Source organism: Eumetopias jubatus, unplaced genomic scaffold, assembly GCF_037043125.1.
Source record: "Eumetopias jubatus isolate StellerSeaLion01/CBP00866 unplaced genomic scaffold, mEumJub1_p1.0 scaffold_7, whole genome shotgun sequence".
NCBI classification, from domain to species: domain Eukaryota; kingdom Metazoa; phylum Chordata; class Mammalia; order Carnivora; family Otariidae; genus Eumetopias; species Eumetopias jubatus.
In genome coordinates, this window is record NW_028274813.1 from 12752171 (window position 1) to 12773142 (window position 20972).

Below are 20972 nucleotides of genomic sequence, written 5' to 3' on the forward strand. Positions count from 1 at the left end.
TGTAGCAACCTCCTTGGCTTGTTGGCTCTGTTCTTCCTTAACCACTTGTTTCCTGTATGTCGAAGTGCCTTGAAGTGCCTTGGTTAGAGACGGCCTCACCCACTAATCATTTCCACATGTGTGTGTCTTTCTAACGAGACAGCAATTTTCACGAGGCCAGAGGTCGCGTTTTATCTCTTATCTTATATGGCAGATTCCTCCCCAGCTCCTGCCCACTCTCCCCTTCTCCCTTCATTAAAGCGGCTCCAGCCTCCCCAACGCTGCTGCTTACCCCACAGGGCTTGATAGTCACCACCAGTGAGGCAGGGCCCTGGCGCCCGTGCGATGTCAGTGGGCAGCATGGAGTGCCCCTTCCGGGAAGCCCTCCTGGGAGGTAGCTGCCTGCCTTTCTAAGCAGCTTCCTCCTGCCCTTGCCTGGAATGCCCCGCAGTGCCCAGGTCCCTGACACCTGGGGTGGGGTGGGGGGGCTCTCGTGGTCGACCTGGCTTCTCATGTCTTGACTCTTGGGTCCGTCACTGCTGTCAGGTCTTTGTTACTCACAGAATACTGTCATTCTTGGGGCTATTATCACGTAACCACTCCCATCTCCGTGGTTTCTAGCACTGCAAGGTGCCTCATGACTGCACCGTGAGGCCTGTGGATTGTAAAAGGTCAACGGGGTCTTAAACTGGCATTTGGGCTCCAAGGAGCTGGTGTTGGGTCCCACACTGCACTCACCCGCAGGTGACCTGGGCGTCCCTTAACCCCTCTGAACTCCGCTAGTTAATCAGCATAGACCGTCAGCCAGCTGTTGGCAACCCCGTGCGCCGGGTACTGTAACTTTCCCAGCAGCCCCACGAGCTCCGGAGCGCCGCTACAGAGGAGTAAGGTCACCGCTCGGCCTGCCCTCGGCAGCAGTGCCACTTCCCGGATGGATTCGGGGGCCCCCGTGACCCACCTGCACCTGTTGAAGGTGCTCTCTTCCCGGCCTGATGCTGCCAGCCCTCGGCGGTCACTGTGACCCCCGACTCTCTAGAGCGAGCTCGCTCTTTCAGGTGGAGGTGCTTTCTCATGGCTTCTGTTTCTCTTTATGTTCCTGTCTTCTAGCAGAGACCAGCGTCTCAGACACAGGGTGAGAGGCACTCTGTGCAGAGGGGGCAGGGGGCGATGCTAGTGGAGGGGGTGACGGCTTGTGCGTGCATGGGGCTGTAGCCAGCCAGCCCACCTACCTGGAGCCAATGGCCAGCCTCGTTTTCCGGGGTCTTAAAGGCCTGGGCAATGGCAGAGTGGCTGTGGGAGGAAAGGCTTCCCTACCTCTGCGGACCCCGGGGAGTCTGCTGCGAGCTGAGCCAGTGGTGCGGTTTACCCCTCGGCCTGTGGCCCCGGCGGGGAGGGCCCAGCACGTCCCACCTTTCTGCATCTTTCCTCTCTGCTCCTGGATGGGAGATGGGATGATTTATGACGACCAGTTGCTGGCCTTCCAGCGTTCCTTCTCTCAGTGGTGTTCATTTAGGAAGCGTTTATTTGGAGCCTTCCTCAGGCCTGAGCAGAGCCCTGTTCCTGACTCTGAGCTCGCTAGTGAGGGTGGTGGGTAAGTGGCTGGCTCCGCCATGAGTCTGCATTCACTCACCATTGCGTCCCCGACTCCCGGCACACCGCCTGGAACAGACCCGGGCTCAGAAAACACTTGTTCACTGAATTCCCTAATGAGCTTCAGAGTGAGACAGTCCATGAGTGTACAAAGCACGGGGGGACCGTGACTGAGTTTGGGAGGCAGATGCACTCCCTGCAAGCCAGATGTGAAATGGGCACCTGCCCCACTGAACACAAGATGGTGTGTGCCCACTTGGACCAGGGTGAGATGTCCTCTCTCTCTCTCTCTCTCTCTCTCTCTCTCTCTCTCTCTCTCTCTCACACACACACACACACACACACACACACACACCCTATCTAATGTAGGCGCCTATAGTAGGTGCTCAGTTAATGTGCATAGAGGAGTCTCATCATCTTCTGGCTTGGGCTGGGAGAGTCCACGGGCTGCGTGGCGGGACAGGCACAGACTGTCATCCTGCTTGATTTGAGCTCAGGAACAGCTGGTGCGGGTGCCTTTCTCTGCCTGAAGTGTAGGCGGTCAGCTCCCTGAGGGAAGCCAGAACAGCTGGCCTGCCTTGTGACCAGGGACTGGGGTGGGTCTGCATGCCTTCGTTTCCCCACCTCCTCCCAAATGTTCTTTGATTTTGGTGGTCCTTACACCCAACTTACCCACATCTGAAGGAAAGCTTCCCTCTTCCTTTTTAAAAGAAAAAGAAAAGGGCACTTACCCCCGCCTCCCCGCCTGCCCCACTGCAGAAAGGCCTGGTTGGTCTAATTGCAGGGCATTGTTTCTGTCCCCCTCCTGTAGGGATCCACAGTCAGGCTGTTCACACAGTGAGGACACGTGCCAGCCTAGCTCCTCTGACAAACACGGAGTGAGCCCCTTCTCGTGCCATGCCCTGGGCGGGGAGGTGGTCCAGATCCCCTCCCTGGGGAACCCACAGCCTGGTACGGAGGCTTCAGAAGTGAAGCCGGTCTAGCAGAGGAAACTTAGTCCGCAGCTTTATAATGAGTGACTCGGCATTGCTGGTCCCTTTCTGCATGTCCCCATAGCATTTTATACCACAGGCGGTTACAGCACTTTATCACACTGGGTTACACCAGGGAGTGCCCCTGTGTCTTAATTTCTAGCTCGGGCAGACATCAGTAATCGATGGTGGCACTCTCTGACTCTGAGCCCTGGCCTCGGGATCCTCAGCGCAGTGCTCCAGGACCGGTCCCCGGGGCTCGGTGTCCACAGGCTCAAAGTCTTTGTAAGCCCTGCATTCTGGTGAGTTCCTTGTGTGAGAGCTTGGGCCTCCTCAGGTTTCAGAATGGATGTCTGACCCTGGAAATGACACCATTCTCAGCGTGCGTCGTGCTCAGTAGGACTGCACGGCACGTTCTAGCCACAAGACTTCCCCTCTTGCTGGTGCCCGTGGCTGGCATTGTCCTATTGCACATGTCCACCTGGCTCCTGCCCTCTCTCCACTCACGTTTATCCCACCATCGCTTCATCGGTGGGGGGGTGGGGGGGGTGGGGCCGCCTTTGGCTACTTGTCTGTAATTTCTTTTTCCCTCACTCTTGTCTTGCCTGCTTATTTTCCTTAGCCCTTAGTATTTCTTGGCACATACGTATGATACACTTACCGACCTCTTCATTGCCCTCATTTACTGCACTATATCCCCACCAACAGAAAATCGTTGTCGATCAAACAGATCTTGCATGGGCAAATAGCCAGCCAGCCAGTGGACCTGGGGTACCGCCTGCTGGTTGGGAAGGCGGGCTCATTAGTCCCTCTGACTGTTGTTCAAAAGCGAGTGTCTGTTGCCCTCTGGAAGAAGGGCGAGGCTATGTTCAGTGGCCTGAGGTCCTGGGGCCTCTGTTCTCACCAGGCCCGCCCTCCTTGTGGTCAGTGGGTTTGGTTTAGCCAGCAGTTAGTGAGTGCCTGTGGGCAGCAGGTGCAGAGGCCTGGGGTGGGGAGGGGGGATTCAGAGATGAGCACCTCACAGCAGCACCCCAAGACCCTGAGGTTCCCAGGCACCTCGAACTGACCATGGGGATACACTGTGCCGGGGCTCAGGGGGGCCCAGAGGAGGGAGTTGTTATTTCCAGCCAAGGAATTTGGGTAGGGGTTGGCATTGACGTGAGTGCTGTAGGCTGGGGAGGATTGCCTCAAGTGTTGGGGGCAAGGGGGTTGAGCCACCGCTGACCCCTTGTCCAGCTGCCTTGAAGTTGATACCATCTGTTGAGATTTTCACTTCCTGCCGAAGTGTTACTCATTACAGACCTGTCATTTCTTAACCTTCCTCCTCCCCAGTTTTTCAGCTGTGTCCTGAGCTGCCCTCCCCCGGTTTCCTGCTATAGAATACATTTTTGGTAATAGGGAGAAAAAAAACCTTCCAGAGTTTCTTGCTCTCTAGATGAAATCTGGTCGTCAGTTGCAAACTCCCATAACGATGAGAAGTGACCAGTTCTTACAAGATTTGTTTGCTTGTCCCATCTGTTTGTTGTCGTTGTTCCCAGGTGGGTGATCTGTATGATGGGAACGCTTCTGATGCTCAGACTCACGTGGTGACTGTGTTTTTAGAAATGCTATGCCTTTGGGGCACCTGGGTGGCTCAGTCAAACGTCTGCTTTCGGCTCGGGTCATGATCCCAGGGTCCTGGGATTGAGTCCCATGTCAGGCTCTCTGCTCAGAGAGCAGCCTGCTTCTCCCTCTGCCTGCCACTCTGCCTACTTGTGTCCTCTCTTTCTAATAAATAAATAAAATCTTTTAAAAAATGCTATGCCTTTAATAAAACGGGCTAAATACGCTCTTCCCGCTCTTATGTCACTGAACATTGATGTGAGGATTAATTTACAGACCTGCTTGAGGAGGAAATGTGTTCTCCCCCTTCTACAATGTAGACCTTAGACTTACTTGAGTCTTTTCCCGCCACATGCAAGGGTCCCCACACTCCTGACCCAGCGGAAGGAGTATATATCACTCTGTGGGCGCTTCTCCCTTGGTTCACAGAAATCCCTCCTCTCAGAGCCAAAAGTCACCTCTCAGTAACTTGTACCATTTGTTTCACCTGTAGCTTTGTTTTTGGAGGCGGGAGCTGGGGCGACAGAGGCCATAGTCCAGTCTTACCCAGCTCACTTCTCCACGTGGGTGGAGGCAGGCATCACTAATCAACCATGCACTCCCCCCCCCCCCCCCCCCCCGAGCCTAGGCCTGCCCTGAGCGTTCTCAGCACAGCACCCACCAGCCCTTCACTCCTCAGGCTGTCCGGTGTGCTTTTCCTCCAGAGACCGGAGGGAAAAAGAAAGTAAGAGCAAGGAAACAATGGTCAGATGGTGTTCCTGTTTGGTCCTCCCTCTTGCCTGGACCTAACTCAGGGCCATAGAGAAGGAGAAGGGGTGTGGGGTGAACCTGGGGGTAGGGAGGGTTTCCCCATTCCCGAGGACCTCCACGGTGAACCCCCACACCCAGATAGCTGTGGCTGTCTTCCATTATGGGTTCACTTCTGGTCTCTGCCAGCCGCCTGTGTGTGTGCCTCACAGAGCTGGTCTGAGTTGGGACCCTAAGCACGAGGCAGGCGTGTATATAGAACAGGTGCCATGCTCTGTCTCCTGTAGCTTAGGGGTGATGCCCACCTGCTTGCCCAGCCACCCAGCAGGGGGTTGGAGCTGAGGCCCAGCAGCAAGAGGCTGCTGGTGGATGTGGTTTGGGGACAGCAGTCATGGCTGCCACCGTGCAGTTGAGCATAGAGCACACATGCGGGACCCCAGCTCCCTGAGCAGGGAGGGGTTCTGCTGCATCTGGGACTGCGCTGGGGGGTCTGACTTCACTGCCCATGTTGGGACACATGAGGTAGGGGAGTGCCTTCTGCTGCTTCCTCTGCCTTGTTGCCTCCTTTCCCTGCTGCCAACCTGACCCTGATCCGTACTCACATGCCTGGATGGCACCTGCTCTTCTTTGTTCCACTGTAGCTCAGTGCCACTTCTTCCTGAAAGCCTTTCCGGATTAGCCTCTCCTGTTGTCCCTCAGGGCCGATGCCTCACCTTCCCCTCTGGCTAGCGGCTCTGTCCCCTGGGTCTGTCTTCCAGGCAGAGCCCAGCCCCATGCGCACACAGCCTGGGCACCCCCACTGCTTCCTGCAGGTTTGCAGAGCTTGTCTCCATATCGTAGATTTGGGGACAGAGGTCTTCTCTTTGTAACCCCACCGCGCACACACCCAGCACACCACCCGACACCCATTAGGCACCCAGAGATACAGTGGTGTCCGTGAGAGCGATTGGCTGCCCGTCTGTTCTCCCTGCCCTGGGGAGATGGATGTGTGGAAGCCTGGCTGACTGGGGAGTGTCGGTGCCTCGGGTCCTGCGACGCTCACTCGGTGGGGTGCTGGGATGGCCTGCCTTCCCTGCCTGCCTTTCCGGGCCCTCGCAGGTCCCAGCAGGCCGCCACGTGCAGCCGGAGGCTCCCGGGTACTCTCTGCCCCTCCTGTTCTGGCTTGTACCCTGGGAGCGAGGGAACTGCTGCGACACTGGCAGGAATGGGTGAGGGCTGCTGGGGTGTGTGCTGGGCCAGGGGAGAGCCACACCTCTCCCCCGAAGCTCTGTGGGCAGGCCCAGAGCAGCAGGCGCCCAGGAAGTCAGCCTAGGGCCCCCCACCTGCAAGTGATATAGGGGAGCAGTTTGGGTCCCTGGGACCAGGCAGCACTGGCCGCTCCTCTAGCCTTCCCCTGCACGCACGCTGCACTCTGGCCAACAGGTGGTGCTGGCTGTGAGCCCCACGCCCGCCCTCATCTACCCATCAACAGGAATGTCAACTCTTCCAAGAAGCCTGAAGAGAGGGATTCTCCAGTTGCTGGTCCACAGCTTTAAGAGCCCTCACTGCCATGAAGTGGGGTTCCTTGTGTCAATGCCAAGCACTGATGCTGATGTTCTTGCTGGGAGAAGAGCACAGGGCGTGAGCCACTCCAGGCAATGAGTCTGAGGACAGGACCCCCCCCCCCCCCCCCCGCAGACCCTGCTGGAGCATGTTCCTGGGTGTAGGAGGCCCTCAGTAGACCCTGATGAATGGAAGTGAGCTCCTTGCTGTACTGGAGAGAGCTCTAGGACAGAGTCAGAGGAGACCTGGGTTTTCTAGAACCAGATGTGATGCTGCACCCCTGTGATTTTCCTCTCTGGGCCTCAGTTTTCCTGCTGTGTAGGTAATCTGGAAGGCTCTTTCAGATTTAAAAGCTAGTCTCACTAGCCCCCTGCTGGTGGCTGGGATCTGTTGGCAGGGCTGTGTGTCCATCTGCTGGTCCAGCTGGGACCCCTTGCCCCCTCCCCCTGCACCTGTGGTTCCTGTTCTTCCCTAGAACCCAACTTTGGCTGCTGGTGACAGGCTTGTATTTACCATGTAAAGTGGTTCCTGAAACACCATTTATGGGCGGAAATTCTTCTCAGAGGAGCTGAATGCAGTGCCCTCCCTATGCTTCTGGGGCTCCCCCACCACCGTTTTTGGTCCAGGGGCTCACAACAGGCACTTCCCAGCATCAGATAAGACCGCTGCTCCCACAGAGCCCCCCAGGCATCACACCAGCCGTAAAGGGAAGGTGACAGGCCTCTGCAGGGGCACTTGAGCATCCTCCAGCCCCCGTCCCTGTTGGGTTTCCCCTGGGTTCTTCCGGGCCGTGTGGGCACTTGCCCGGGTTCAGAGTTGGCAACCCTGAGTTAGTAACTTTGTAAAGATGTGCGTGCTCCTCCGTGCCAACACCCTGTCTCCTTCCCCACTTCCCCTCCCCCGACTTTTGGAGGAGCCAGGCATCCCTTAGGGATGGTCCTGGTCCTGGAACAGATGAGGGTGTGGCTTGTCTGAGGTCACACTGCGAGTAGCTTTGCCTGCACACAGTGGTGATTGCGTTTCCAGGGGCTCCTTCCTACTGGTCTGCTCCTTGGTCCGCTCAGAGGAAATACTTGTTTTCCTTTCTGTGAATAAAGCATGGTCTTAGTTTTTGTGCACAGAGCCATGAGGAGAGGCAGCTGTGAACACGGGGGCAGGAGGTTTGCTCATGCCGCAGTAACCACGGATGGCCCAAGTCGGTAGCTTTAAATCACGGGTTACAGAGATGCAGTGTGGCCTAGTTAGTGGAAACCAGTGCTCTTGGGCTCGTGTGACTCTGAACTGGTTTCAGGCCCTGGGGACCCCAGGATTAATTGAAAGGAGTTAGAACAGATGGATTGAATCTATCAGCAGCCTTACGTGACAGCCTCTTAACATAAAAGTACTTCATTACTCATTCATTTTGCCAGGGCTCCCTGCCCCAGTCAGAGGGAATGCAGTAGGGGCCAGAGCCCCTTGTCCAGATGGAATCACAAGCACGTGGCCCCACGGGCCCAGGCTTTGAACAGGCGGCCGAGGGTAAATCATCAAACTTACATCTTCTCCCAGCAGCTCCATTAGAAACTCGTGCTCTTGGCGGTGATACCCCAGGAAGCAGGCTGGGGCACATGGTGTTGGAGTCAGGTCCCTATTGATCTCAGATGGGGTGACACTGTGGAGGGCAGGATTTTTCAGGGAGAGGGCAGCAGGCTATAAGTACCGTGAATCCCTACAGAAGGTATGAGGCCAGCATCACCAATACGGAGTGCTCCAGTTTGGGCCACGGGGCAGTTGGTGTGGCCCTGGGGAGAGCTCACCATCCAGAGTGCCGTTCCTGGCCGTCGCTCTGGACCCTGCCACCAAGCCCCATTACCAGCACCATGCCGTGGTTCTCTCCCCAGTGATTCTTTTCCTGACCGCCTCACGAGACTGGGGGGAGCAGGAAAGAGATGGGACCCTTGCTGCGGTCGGGTGTGTGTTTGGCAAGGCCAGGCTTTCAGGCAGTTTTTGTTTTTGACCGAGGAGTGTTGAAAGGCGTTAAGGAACCCCTCTTGGCTAGATCCAGGTGGGAGGTTTTGAGATGTGTCGTGTGGAGGACAGCTCATTGATGACATGAGCCTAAACCATGTGGTGCGTGCAGAGGACCCCGGCACTACCCCAGCTCTGTGGGTCTGTGGTGCTCCGTGAGCATCTCAGCCTTGTGGAGTGCCAGAGGCGTGTCACCTGCATGAGCCCTCGCCAGTGCTGTGTACTTCCTAGCAGGCTCTTGCTGTGGGGTTTAGACATCTCTTCTCTTATAGGGCACTGGAATAGACCCTGGGAGCATTGGAATTCGGGTGATGTCTTTCCTGTCGGAGTCACTTCTGTAATGTAGGAATTTTTAATGAGCCTTGTTTTGCTTTGTTTTCTCCTAGAATGATCATATTTGGGAATTAACAATGGAAAAGTACCCAGACCAGCGTTGCAAACTCACCATGAGATGTTTTAACTTTTGTTAACATCTGCAGGCTGGTGAATCTTAAGGCATAAATATGGCTGCTGATTTTGCCAGGGTTCCAGGCGAAGAGAGTTGAGTTACTTCCAACACGGTGGTGGAGCAAAGCGGGTGGTTTTCAGGACTTGATTCCCCTGTTAGTGTGAGAGAGACAGGACACCTCTTCCAAAAAAAAAAAAAAAAAAGGTTTTTCTCTTTAAGAAGGCTCCATGCTGGGTGTGGAGCCTGACGTGGGGCTTAATTAAACTCACAACCCTGAGATCGAGACCTGAGCTGAGATCAAGAGTCAGACGCTTAATGGACTGAGCCAGCCAGGCACCCCCTTTTTTAAAAATCTTAATATAAATTTTGAGGAATCTTTTCTGATCAGTCTGATTTTGTTAGCTGTCATTGTAGCAGCTTTTTACTGCCTCTGAGTGGGGTGCTGAGTGACAAGGCAAAATGTGAGAGGACCACGGATGTGGGCAAATGAAGCATTTAGAGTTCAGAGGAAAGAAAATGGTATGTGATTCAGGGCATCAAAGGTAGCTGCATGGAGGAGGTGATGTTTTCTATGAGCTTTGGAGGATGAATAGGATTCTAACTGGGAGGAGTGCAGGCTAGGGTGGTGGGGGGAAGAAGGTGTGCCCCAGTGGGAACTGCAGAGTGCGTATAGTACAGTGTAACCCTAGGCTTGACTTGTTGGCCCCATTTAGCAGTTCAGACATCTCTGGGCTTTCTCCTCCTGTGGGACTCCTGAGCATTCTGCATAGCCCAGCTCAGACGCTGCCTCCAGGAAGCCTTCCCAGACTTGCCTGGGCAGAGTTTGGCTGTGCTCCTTGTGTTGTGCTGCTCTGACCCCCGCCCTCTGCTATGATTTTCTACCCGCCCCCCCCCCCCCCCCCCGCCTTTCCATTCAGACTGAGAGTTCTCAGCTCACAGCATGGTGCTCAGCATGTGTCTTCTGAATATCTGAACAGCAGACGGAAAGGTGGGCAGAGTGTACACTCAAAGCCGATACCACGCGTGTTTCTGATTTTCAGTATTGACTCTGAGAACATGGCTAGGTCCACAACAAGGCTCTTTGTTTCTTTGGCTGTGTGGAAGGCACATTTTTCTGTTCGGACCATCCTGACCTCTTCGGTAACCTTCTGGATGCCTCTGCTGGGTGATTATCTTAACTTTTCGGGGATTTCCCCTCATTTACTCGGCATCAGCTCCTATCCAAACCCCTATGGAGGGTCACTCGTGGGCCCAAAAACTTGACCTTTAGCAACACTTGTTTTGTCTTCCCAGCACAGTATCAAGCCACAAAATTGAGTTTCATTTGGAGGGGAGAAAAAGAATTCATTCAGTGTCTTCATGACATCCGTGTTCTTAATCCAATAGTCGCAGCACGCGCGCGTACACACACACACGTTTCCACCCTGCAACTTCTCTAGGACCTTGCATTTCTTCCACGGGGGGGAGAAAATGACCTTTCTGTTTGAGCAGGCATAGAGGTCCAGCTGGGCCCTGGCAGGATGGTGAGCCTCTTCAGTGCGGCTTCTACATTGCCCCCTGGCAGTGGATGGAACTTTTCTGGGAGCCCTGACCCTCGCTCTTCAAGGGCCTGGGGCTCTGGAGCCCACCCCGCCTCCCAGGGCCTCCCTGTAATTCGGCCCTGCCCCCACTCCTGGTCCGGGGTCGCCTGGGTCCTGCTGACTGGCATCTGCTTTTCCCAGCTGGTGGGAGATGCCAGAGTGCACTTCAATTTGGGAGCAGGGGGGTGGTGTTTTAAAAAATGGTAAGAGAGTTGATTTTCCTCTTGGATACATGGTGAATTGTCTCAAAGGAAAAGATAATTTTCATGAGCCTGTCATTTCGTAGCTCAGTCGCTGGCAGACGCATGCTGCACGAGAAGCCGTGCCACAGGGTTCGAATAGCATCATTTAAGGTGGTTTGAGCACCACAGGATTGGTAGAAAATGTTGGCAATCTTGCCCTTGTCCTGGTGGCCCTAGGAAAGAATGTGCTGTCATTGTGGTAGATGCTTTTTGAGAGTTTCTCTTTCTTTACTAACATGTCTTCCGTACCGTACATGCAATTGTGTATCCGTGTCTTAAGCATCTTTTGTAGTCTAATGAATCAGGAAGAGTGCTGGGTCTCTGAGGACCTAACCAGCTCCCAGGACCCGTTTGAAGCCACAGTGTTGAGGTGCTTCTCCTCTATCACATGCCTCATCATACTTTCATTTGTATTTTGAGGTGTTGGGGGAGTGTTTTAGGCCATCCTTTTAATGTACTGCTGTTGACAGTTGTACTGTGAGGTAGACCGTTTACTGAGTTTGGGGTACATGCACTTATGCCCAGGGGTAAGTGTGTAGGGCATTTTAAGGGGCCTGAGCTGAGTCCCCTGTTCCTAAACCAAGAGAGGAGGTCCTGGGAGAAAGCACGGGCTCATTTTGGTTCTTCCAGGACATTCAGCTGCCATGGTCAGGTGGGTACACTCTCTGTAAGTCCTGAATGGGGACTGGCCAGAATGGAATTGGGGGACCCACCTCCCACAGGGACCTAACAATTAAACGGAGTGACTTGGACAGAATGCCGAAATTGAGCTTCATTTACAAGCCCTGGGAGTTGAGGGGGTCACGTCAAGTCCCTGCTGGGGTCCCTTCCGGGTCTCTCCCAGCCCCTGCTGTGCTGCCTCGGGCCTCTGACTCCCCCTCACTGTGTCCTCTTGCCTCTAGCCAGGCAGCGCTGTCCACAGGGCAGCGACAGAGCCTTCTAGATCTTTTCCTCCCGAGACTTTGCTGATGGCCGCTAAGTGCAGACGTTCAGGAAACCTTGAACGTTCCCTGAGAGGAGTGAGGATGGAGGGGGTTTGAGGAGGAGGGCTGGGGACGGGAGGGGAGCCGAGGGTGTAGCCTGGCCTGTGGCTCCAGCCCACATTGCGGGCCAGGTTTCGGAGACCAGCAGGACAAGCGTTTGGCGTCCCCAGTGGTGAAGCCATGCTCCTGGGTCCACAGTGGCCACCCGCTTAGTTGTAATCAAGTGTGAGGTGTGCGAGTAACCCGGCGCCTCTGGAATCTGCTCATCAGCACCTTCTGTCATCCTTCCTGTCACTGGCAGCGTTCCATGACCCGTGAGGCCCCAGGTGGGGCTCCCCTCCGGTGTCCTGTGTTTTCCCTCCCCACTGAATACTTGTGTACTTGTCAGAAGAGGATTCGAATAGGAAGGGAGCTTTCTCCTTCCACTCAGTTCCCTGGTTCTGTTCTCAGAACTTCTCCCCAGCCATGACCTCTAGAGCCAGGCCACGGGCCCTGTGTCGTCGCCCTTGGGATGCAGCTGAAATCACGAAGCTGGGAATCCGACGGGGGCGGGGGAAGGGGCAACCCTCCAGGCTTGTTGACACCACATGCGAAAACACAGATGCGCAGCCCCTGGCACCCACCAACTGGGGCGACAGACGCTCCCGGCAGACTGTCCTGGCCGGCCCCTTCCCTCCCCCAGCATGTAGGGCTGATGGCCTGGGAGGAACTTCGGAATTCTGATAAGATCCCAGCTTCTGGATTTGCAGCCAGGCTGGTTTCAGGTGGGCTCTCTCCCCTTTTTTACATCACAGAGCACTTTCCAGCCCTCGGCCGGCCAGCCGCTGAGAATCCTATATGCCCACCCCCCTCTCATCTGTTCTTGGGAATCTTAGTTCGTTTACAGCAGTTACCAATGGGAACCTTCCAGGATGCGATTGGTGTGGCTTCGTTTATGAAAAGGAACATCTGGGGCTTCCCCAGCATCTTTTGTTAGGATCCGGTAACCCACTCAGAGGAGGGGATCAAAATCTCCCCTGGACCTCCAGATTTAACCCTTTGTCTTTCCTGCTCTCTCCAGAGGGTGAGGGTTCTGCCTCTTCCCTCCTGCCCATCAGGTCACAAGGATGTGCTGACAAGACCAAGGTTGCGTGGAGGCTCGTGTGTGCCCTTGTCCCTCATCCTTGCCTCAGCGCGTGACAGTGGCCTTGCTTTTTGCTCTTTGCAAAGGCCTGGGTTGGCACCGGGAGGGCTTGCTGGCAAATTTGAGGGCTGCTCAGAGCACACCCCTGGGCTTGTGTTTTCCTTCCTGGCTCTGTCCCACCCCACACAGCCGGCCAGGGTGTGACCAGGTGCCTGCCGAGCCGGCCGGTGTCAGCTGCGGCCTGCACAGTGGCTTTCTGTTCTGAGTCCCGGGCGGGAGGGTCTCCTCGTCAGCAACCACCTCACGTCCCCACTAGATGGAGGGCCTGGCCTGTCGCCTTGGAGGCCCTGCCACCGTGAGGGGACTGACTGTCATGTCAGGGGCATGACAGCTGCTAGGCACATGTGGCTCTCTGGGTCCTCGTGCGGCTGGTGTGACCAAGGACGTGAAATTTTAATGAAATTTGAAAACTGATGTTTGATTCAGGCATCGGAAAACTTTTAACTGTGTTGGGGACAACTGGGGGGTGTGAAGCTACTTTGTGCAGATCGAGTGTTTCCGATGAAAATTTCGCATCTGGGTTGAGATGGGCCCTGGGTATAATCCCCTCACTGGATCCCAAAGACCTTAGCCTGAGAAGAGAATGTAAAATATCTCCTTCATGATTTTATGTTAGTTATGTGGCGAAATGATGGTATTTTGGATATGTTGGCTTAACAGATTATTCGAGTATTTTCATACACACACACCTTTTTTTCCTTACCTTTTTTAGGGTGGCTACTAGAACATTTGAAATTAATATATGTCTCGCACTGTATTTCTACTGGATGGCTCTGAGACCTTGGAGCCTGCTTTTGCTGAAAACATGCTTGGTGGTTCTCTAGGGAGATGGTTAATGTCTCAGGAATGCTTTGGGCCACAGGATTAGATCTTAGACCCACGGTGGGTTTTTTTTATTTTTTTGAAAGGAACAAATTTTAAAAATCATCTGTTCATAAAATACTACTTGATTGCACAGGGGATACATTTCTTGTGGGAAAATTAAAAGTAAAACACCCTGTTTTGGGAGAAGAATACGTGGATTTTCTAGCAATAGTTTCTAGCAGTGTTTCCAACGACATTTGCTGAGATCAGCATGAGTATAAAAATGCCACCTCGTATTTTTGTATGAGCTCTTCGAGATGATTCCACGTTCTGTGTCTCCTCTATAAGTGTGAGCAGTCCCATCATAGTGCCAGTGCTCCAGACCCTTGGACAGTGAGAGAGGGAAACTAGCCCAGACTTCAAAAGGGGCTATAGCTGGTTGGACAGTAATAACAAGTAAATCTTCCAGAAGGTGGGCTGAGCACTTGAGTTTAGTGTTGAGGCAGAATAGCGACTCCGTGACCAAATGGGCTTAATCTGGCCTGGAGTCTTTCCTTTTGCTGGATGAACGAGCTGGAAAGTGGATTTTGCTGATTGTACTCTTCATGTGTGTTTTGCCCCAGGGCGAGACTGTGGAATCCTTTGGCAAGAGCATTCAGTTGAGAGACTGTTTTGTATGTGTGTTGACTTTTTTCGGGCCCCGAAGGAGGGCTGAGGTGCTCTACAGCTCACACTTGTGTCTAGCACAGGTATTTGCTAACGAAGAGTGTTTGAGAAAACATGAGCATCTCATGTGGTGACCTGCGACCCCCGATAATGAAAACGTTCGCCGGCATGGAGTGGAGAGGGGTCCGGTGTGTTTGGGTCTGCCTCTACTCCTTCCCCCACCCCATCCCCAAGCTGGTGTAGACAGGAGCCATAGACAGACACTGAGGGGGAGGATGAAATCGTTGTATATATCTTTTGAAGGTGCTGGCCTCTCCGGGCACGCTTGCCAAGGCTACCACTCTGAGCTGACGATTTGGATATCATTCTGGGGTGTTCCCCTGGGCCCTGTGGGGTTAGAGGATTGTGTGATTGTCCCTGTTTTCTTCATCAGCGCTAGTTGGCAGTATATAGACTACAGAGATCCTCGTGTTCACGTTGTGCACTAGAGTGACACTGGAAAAAAGCTGTCTCACTGGAAACATTTTTAAAAAGGCATAAGAGAGGGGCGCCTGGGTGGCTCAGTCATTAACCATCTGCCTTCAGCTCAGGTCATGATCTCAAGGTCCTGGGATACAGCCCCACGTCAGGCTCGATCAGCGGGGAGTCTGCTGGTCCCTCTCCTTCTGCCCCTCTGCTCTGCTCGTGCTCTCTCTCGCTCTCTCAAACAAATAATCTTTTTAAAAAAGGCATAAGAGGAGCTTTGTTGGTGAAGAGTTTCTGTAGTGACCACTTTTGGAAGAACTTCTGTAGTGACCACTTTTGTAATATGTTAAGCCTGAGAATACTAAACAAAAACCTACCCCCTTAGACTTGTCTCGGTAAAAATGAGACTTTATCTTCTGATTGGTGAAAAACAAGGCACATCAGGGCAGGGAAGAAGACCTGTCCCGAGAAGTGTTCTGGGAAACGGTGCATCGGGGCCAGCACACTCCGCTGGGGGAGCTTGTTAAAGACCCCAGACACGGCGGGGGGGCGGGGGCATGACTGATGGCTGGTGCCTGGGCCTTCTTTCAAAGCCCCTTGGTGTGAGGGCCAGAAGGCGGCTCATTTCCTCGGGCTGCCTCTAACGGGTGCAGATTAGCTGTGATTTATCCCCTCTCCCGGGGAAGCCGCTGCTGTAAATGAGAGAAGTCTCCTCATTTACAGCTTGTACCAAAGACGTGTTGAATGCTAGGATCCTGAATCATCAGGTTATAAAGACTCCGTAGCTTATCTCTCATCTTTACTCTGTATTTTTTTTTAATTGCACCAGCAAACCGTACAATAAAAATAAAGACCTGTCTTAGAAAGAAACTTACACCTAAGCCTCTATCCGACCCTGCAGTAGATCTTCTTTTTCCCAAGGTCTCCGTGCATCTGCAGGCATGATTTTTATTTGTTCATGATCAAGGCAGAAGTATAATTAACTTGGACTTTCCATGTTTATTTGTATCCTAAATATTCCTTCCTATTATAGAGGATCTTCATACTTAGCACTTAATGGCTGCACGCACGTTCATCTAGTGACTTGATAAACTGTAATTTTCTTAGTCATTCTTTAATTTTGTTTCCTGTTCTTAACGGTATCTTTCCCCCTTTGTTTCTGTAGGAAGTTCTCCAGCAGCTGATCGTAATGAATTTGCCCAATGTCTTGATGATTGGCAAAGACCCACTGTCTGGTGAGTGGAAGCTGCCCCCCCGTGGGGCCCAGGGCAGCGCCGTGGGCCCTGAGCAGCTGCCGGACGCACAGCTCTGGCAGCCAGCTCTGGGCCAGCACGTGAAAACACGTGATCGTTCCGGCGAGCTTTTTGAGGGATGGTTTATTACCCCGAGGCAGGAAGCCAAGCGTGCCTTTTTTTCACCTTAAGAATGAATCCTCCCAACCCCTCCTTTGCAAGTGCAGAGGCAGGCGAGGCCACCGCTTCCTCGGGCTTAGGGACCCAAGTCGTGTGGTGGACTTGCTGGGGGTCTCTCCTTAGTGAGCGTGGAACCCACACCATCATGGGATGTGGGAGCTATCGGCAAGAATGTCAGAATCTTTTGAGGGAACTAATGTTCCTTCCGCAGGGATCTCGCCACGCTTTCGTTCACCCCGTGCTGGATCTCTCCAGCATGTCCTGTCTTGTATCTGTTTGCACGCCTCCCGCCGGTCTCTGGCGCCCACGTGGGCAAGGTTTCTAAGTCCTAGGCTGGGACACTCGGTGTGACTTTGAAGGACTGAAAGAAATGTCCTCCTGGACACCTTCCAGAAAATCAGAGCGTTGCTCATACCTGCCAACTAACTCATCAGGTGAGTTGAAGAGGGTGGTGGATTTCTTCCCTGCCACATCTGTGTGCCTTGACCCGCACGCATGGCTCGTGGACATCGGCGTGCATACCCCGGGGACAGCGTACTCGCCGGCTGGGACTTGTGCCGCTGGAGACCTGGTTGGCGTCAGTCTCTGGCCTCCTAGAATGGGTTAGGGTCCAGGAGTGCAGGAAGGACCCCACACAGTGGTGGCTTTTACAGAAAGGACTGAAGCTTTCCCCTGTGGCATCTCCTCACCCCCTTCCCACTGGCATCTGGCCGCCCTTGCCCCTGTTCATATGAGAGTAGCTAGTGTTGCCTCAGGACTGAAGGAGGAGAGCCCTGAGTGACCGGCCCAGGACAGTTCTCACGGAGAAGTGGTATCTGAGTGCTGTGGTCCCCAAGAGCTGCAGTAGCATCTGGAGCCACCGGGTCAGGGGCAGCGGGTGTCCTCTGGGGGCCCCGCGGGCTGGCGTGTCTGCCTTTTCTCCGTGTGAGCCGAAAGGAAGAGGTTTCTCAGGCCTCCCCTTAGTCTCTAGCATACCTGGCCGTGAGCACCCACGCCTTGCACAGCCATGGCTTTGCAGAGGCCGCGCAGGCCCACCTGGTGGCTCCTGGTGGTGAATGCCCTCCCCCCCTTGGTGCTCTAGAAACGAGGGGAGCTTTTGGTTTGCCTTGCCCCTGGCTCTGCCTTCAGGCCATTTGTCGTCTGGCTTTATTTCAGGGTTCCCCCTCCCCGCCAGGTAGAGGATGCCAGATGCAGCCCATCCCAGCCACAGCCCTGGGCCCCAAGGGCAGTTGGCACTCTCGCGTTTCCGTAGTAACGTCAGGAAAGTGGGGGTCTGCTTTGCTGAGCAGATTTGTGCTGCTTTATTCAGGGGCTGGTTTTATAGGGGTGGGGAGAGATGCCTGTGGGAGGTTGGTGGTTCAAGCTTAGTTCTGCTCCTCTGTCTGCTCTGGAGACAGCCAGAGGTGTAAGGTGAGGAGCAGGCAAGGAGGATGCTCCCTCCTTGAGCCCTTGGTAAGCCCGCCACGTGCTGGGCACCGTGTATGTGTTAAAACATGGGAATGGGATCGTGCTTCTGGGGTGCAGCTGTGCCATCCCATTTATAGATAAGAAGACAGAGGCTCGTAGGGTTTAAGTGACAAGCCCTTGGTCCTGTAGCCGGTAAGCAGACCCCTGGAGCCTGAGCTCCCCATTGGTATCACATGCAGATGTGTCAGGTTGGGCCAGTATTTGACCATTTTGACCTACAGACATGGTGGTGGCGTATGGTCCAGTCTAACATCAAACACATCCACTCCCCCATCCAGCCGCCCTGTCACACTGTCATGCTGTGTAGCTTGCCCACCCTCCTTCTGGTGGTGTCCCTTCTCTTCCCTGTCAGTGTCCCCCCCCCCCTTCCTGCTGCCGTCTGGAAGCCTGTCCTCCGGAGGCCCCTTCACCAACTACCTCCATACCCCGGGACCCTGGCTCCAGCCTCCCCCTCAGCAGTGTCTCTGTCCCAGCCTCTGCACCACACGGGGCCAAGAGAGGTCCATATGCAGAGGACACAGGTCCCCACTTTAGGTCTATTGATGAGCAGAAGCATCTGCAAGGACTGGACACTGACTTGTTTTTGAAATTGCTTTATTGAGATAGTTTCATACCATAAAATTCACCCATCCTCAGTATACAACGTAGTGATTTTTTTTTTTTTTTTTTTTGTCACAAAGGTATAGAATTGTGCAACCTTCACCACAATTCAGGTTTAGAACATTGTGGAGGAGCTGCTTTTGAGGCTTTGACAGGTGAATGGAGTGTCCCTAGCACCGAATAGAATCAGTACACATCTGTCAAAAAGGTGGTGTCACCAGCTCTGAAGGAGAGGCTGGGAAGAGACGGTGCACATCGGCCCGGCAGTGAGCTCGGGTTGGGGGCGTCCTCCAGGCGGGGCCTGAGTGCCGGTGGCTTGGGCACACGGAGGGCTGGGGTCGCCTCACCATGGCATCATGGCCAGGGAGCTGTGAGCTGGGTGCATGCTTGGGTAGGTTTTGACAGCGGCCCCAGGGGGCCTCTGAGAACAGGGGAGGTTGGCAAGGGAGACCCACCAGCAAGAAGACACAGAGGCATATTTATGGAATAGTGCTTTCTGTTTTAAATTTTAAAACATAGATGGGTGAAGAAGCATTTTGGGTTTCTTTTTAAATAAAGAACAAAGTTGGTTTCTTTTTTGTGTGGTTGCCTAGAAGTGGGCTTGGGAGGTAGGAGGGGTGCTGCTTTTTTACTAATTCTGCCACACATATCTTAGGAGCATGGCTCTGTGCTCTTTTTGGTTGATGTTGGCACCGTTCTGTTATTTATAACATTTCACAGTTTAGGGTTTTGTTTTGTTTTTTGGTTGTGTGGGGGGCTTTTTTTTTTTCTTTTGGCAAATGCACCTCAATGGTGCTGGGTGCCAGGGGCGGGACAGGGCCCAGGGGAGCATCTAGACACACACACACACGAATGTAATCTCTCATGAAGGCAGGAATCTTTGGGTTTTTTACTTTTATATTATTGCCAGTGTATTCCAAGTTTTTAGAGCAGTGCCTGGCACATAGTAGGTGCTCAATAAATCATGCATGCTGGATACACACCTTTATCTCCTCCTCTCTCCTGTCCCCACTTGTGTATTCCTTCAAGCCAGTGCTCCTGGCGAGTGTTAAACACATGCTCTCCCAGATGCAGAGGTCGAATGTCAATGGTCAGGGTCAAGTGAGAGTTGATCTCTGCCCAGGACCATGTTTGTGGTTCCGCAAGGCCCGAGATGATGCACTGGAAACTGCCCTCACCCCACCATCTTGCGCATCCATTAAGTACATTTGCGTGGTTTACCAGAGTCTGTTCTAGAAGAAGTCACGAGAACCAAGAGAGGGTGATGTCTGCTTTATCCGTAGAACGAGGGAAGGTTCTGGACTAGACGTAGACCAGCTCCCCGGTCCCTTCAAGCCCTGCTTCCTCAGCAGCCAGGCCTGTCACTATGCCACACAAAGACTAGATTTGCCTGACAGGAAGCCAGGCTGTTAGCGAATTAATTTCTCCGATGATGAATCAACAGTCTCCCTGGAAGAGAGCATGGCTTTTCTTCCAAGGTTTGTATCCAATTGTATCCAAGTGCAGCAGTGGTTTTCTGACTTGTAAATGGCTGATCCCACCTCAGATGTGGAGAACGGAAGGGAGGGAGGCAGGCACGTAGGTGCAGAAACCCAGCCCAGAGAGGAGAGGGAACTCCTTCAGAGGCACACAGTGTGATGATCCCATAGGAAAGAGACATATCTGTCACCCTAAGTTCCGCAGATGGATATATACGTGGACAGGCAGGAGGGCGGCCACCGTCATCGTTCTGTGCAGTGCTGCTTGTATTCTAGACACCTGGCGAGATTCCTGGGTCCGTGGAGGGGCTGACCCCGGACCCTGCAGAGTGCTGTCTGTGAGTACGGCTGAAACTTTGGAGGATAGCCTGGGGGAGTCCATCTATTGCTATTCAGTGGGCTTGCCCTTGGTCTTTAGTTTTCTCCATATTCTGGGGGTCCTTGAAGGGCTTCCAGTGACAGAAAGCACCTTGAGACCTCAGAGCGTCGTGTGCCCACAGATGCTATGACTGTCCTTTCTCCCACCCCATGCAAGCCTCCGTTTCGATTGCTGCTCTGGCTGAGGAGACCAGAGGGCCACTTTCCAACCCCCCCAATAGAAGACTAGAATGGCCCTGTTCCCTTCCTTTTCTGAGCAGACTACCCCGTAGCCAGAGGCCCCACAGAGAAGCTCAGTCTGTCCCTCTCCTTCAGCTTTTGTGTCAAATGCCCACCCTCTCCCGCTGGGTCCAGGGGCCCTGGAAACAAGTAGGCTGTCTCTGCTCGAGAAGCCCCCAGTCTTTTTTGGGGAAGGGACGGGAGGAAGGCAGTGTTGGTAACTACTAGACCTGTTCTAGAGTAAGAAGTGATGTAAGTGCATTTTCCACAGAGTGCAGAGCAGGTAATGCGCTCTGCCTGGGCAGGCCAGGAAAACTTCCCTGGAGGAGGTGTGTGGCAGAGCATCAGAAGGGAAGATGTCTTGGGACGGAGGAGCTCTGAGGAGTGGAACTGTGCTGGGAGTCCCATGAGGGGCATCATACTCGGGACACTGGGAGGAAGTCCCGTCACAGCCGAAGTTTACATTTCAAAGGCTGGAGGGAAACGGGAACTCCCTGAAACTCCTGGAATTTAATATTTAACCCTCTCAGCGTTTGCTTGCTCTCCTGTCAAGGGCATAGGGGAAGTGCTTTTCAGATCCCATGAAAACCTTCCCTCGTAGTCCACACG

General features: G+C 53.8%; 1 protein-coding gene across 1 annotated transcript in view; it reads left to right on the forward strand.

The window, feature by feature from the left end:
• Window positions 1–20972, forward strand: part of CCDC88C (coiled-coil and HOOK domain protein 88C) — a 125094-nt gene that overhangs the window by 34610 nt on the left and 69512 nt on the right. Inside the window, exon 4 of the mRNA XM_028098298.2 lies at window positions 15975–16044. Within this exon, the coding sequence (XP_027954099.1) occupies window positions 15975–16044 (70 nt within the window). The remainder of the gene's footprint in view (window positions 1–15974; window positions 16045–20972) is intronic.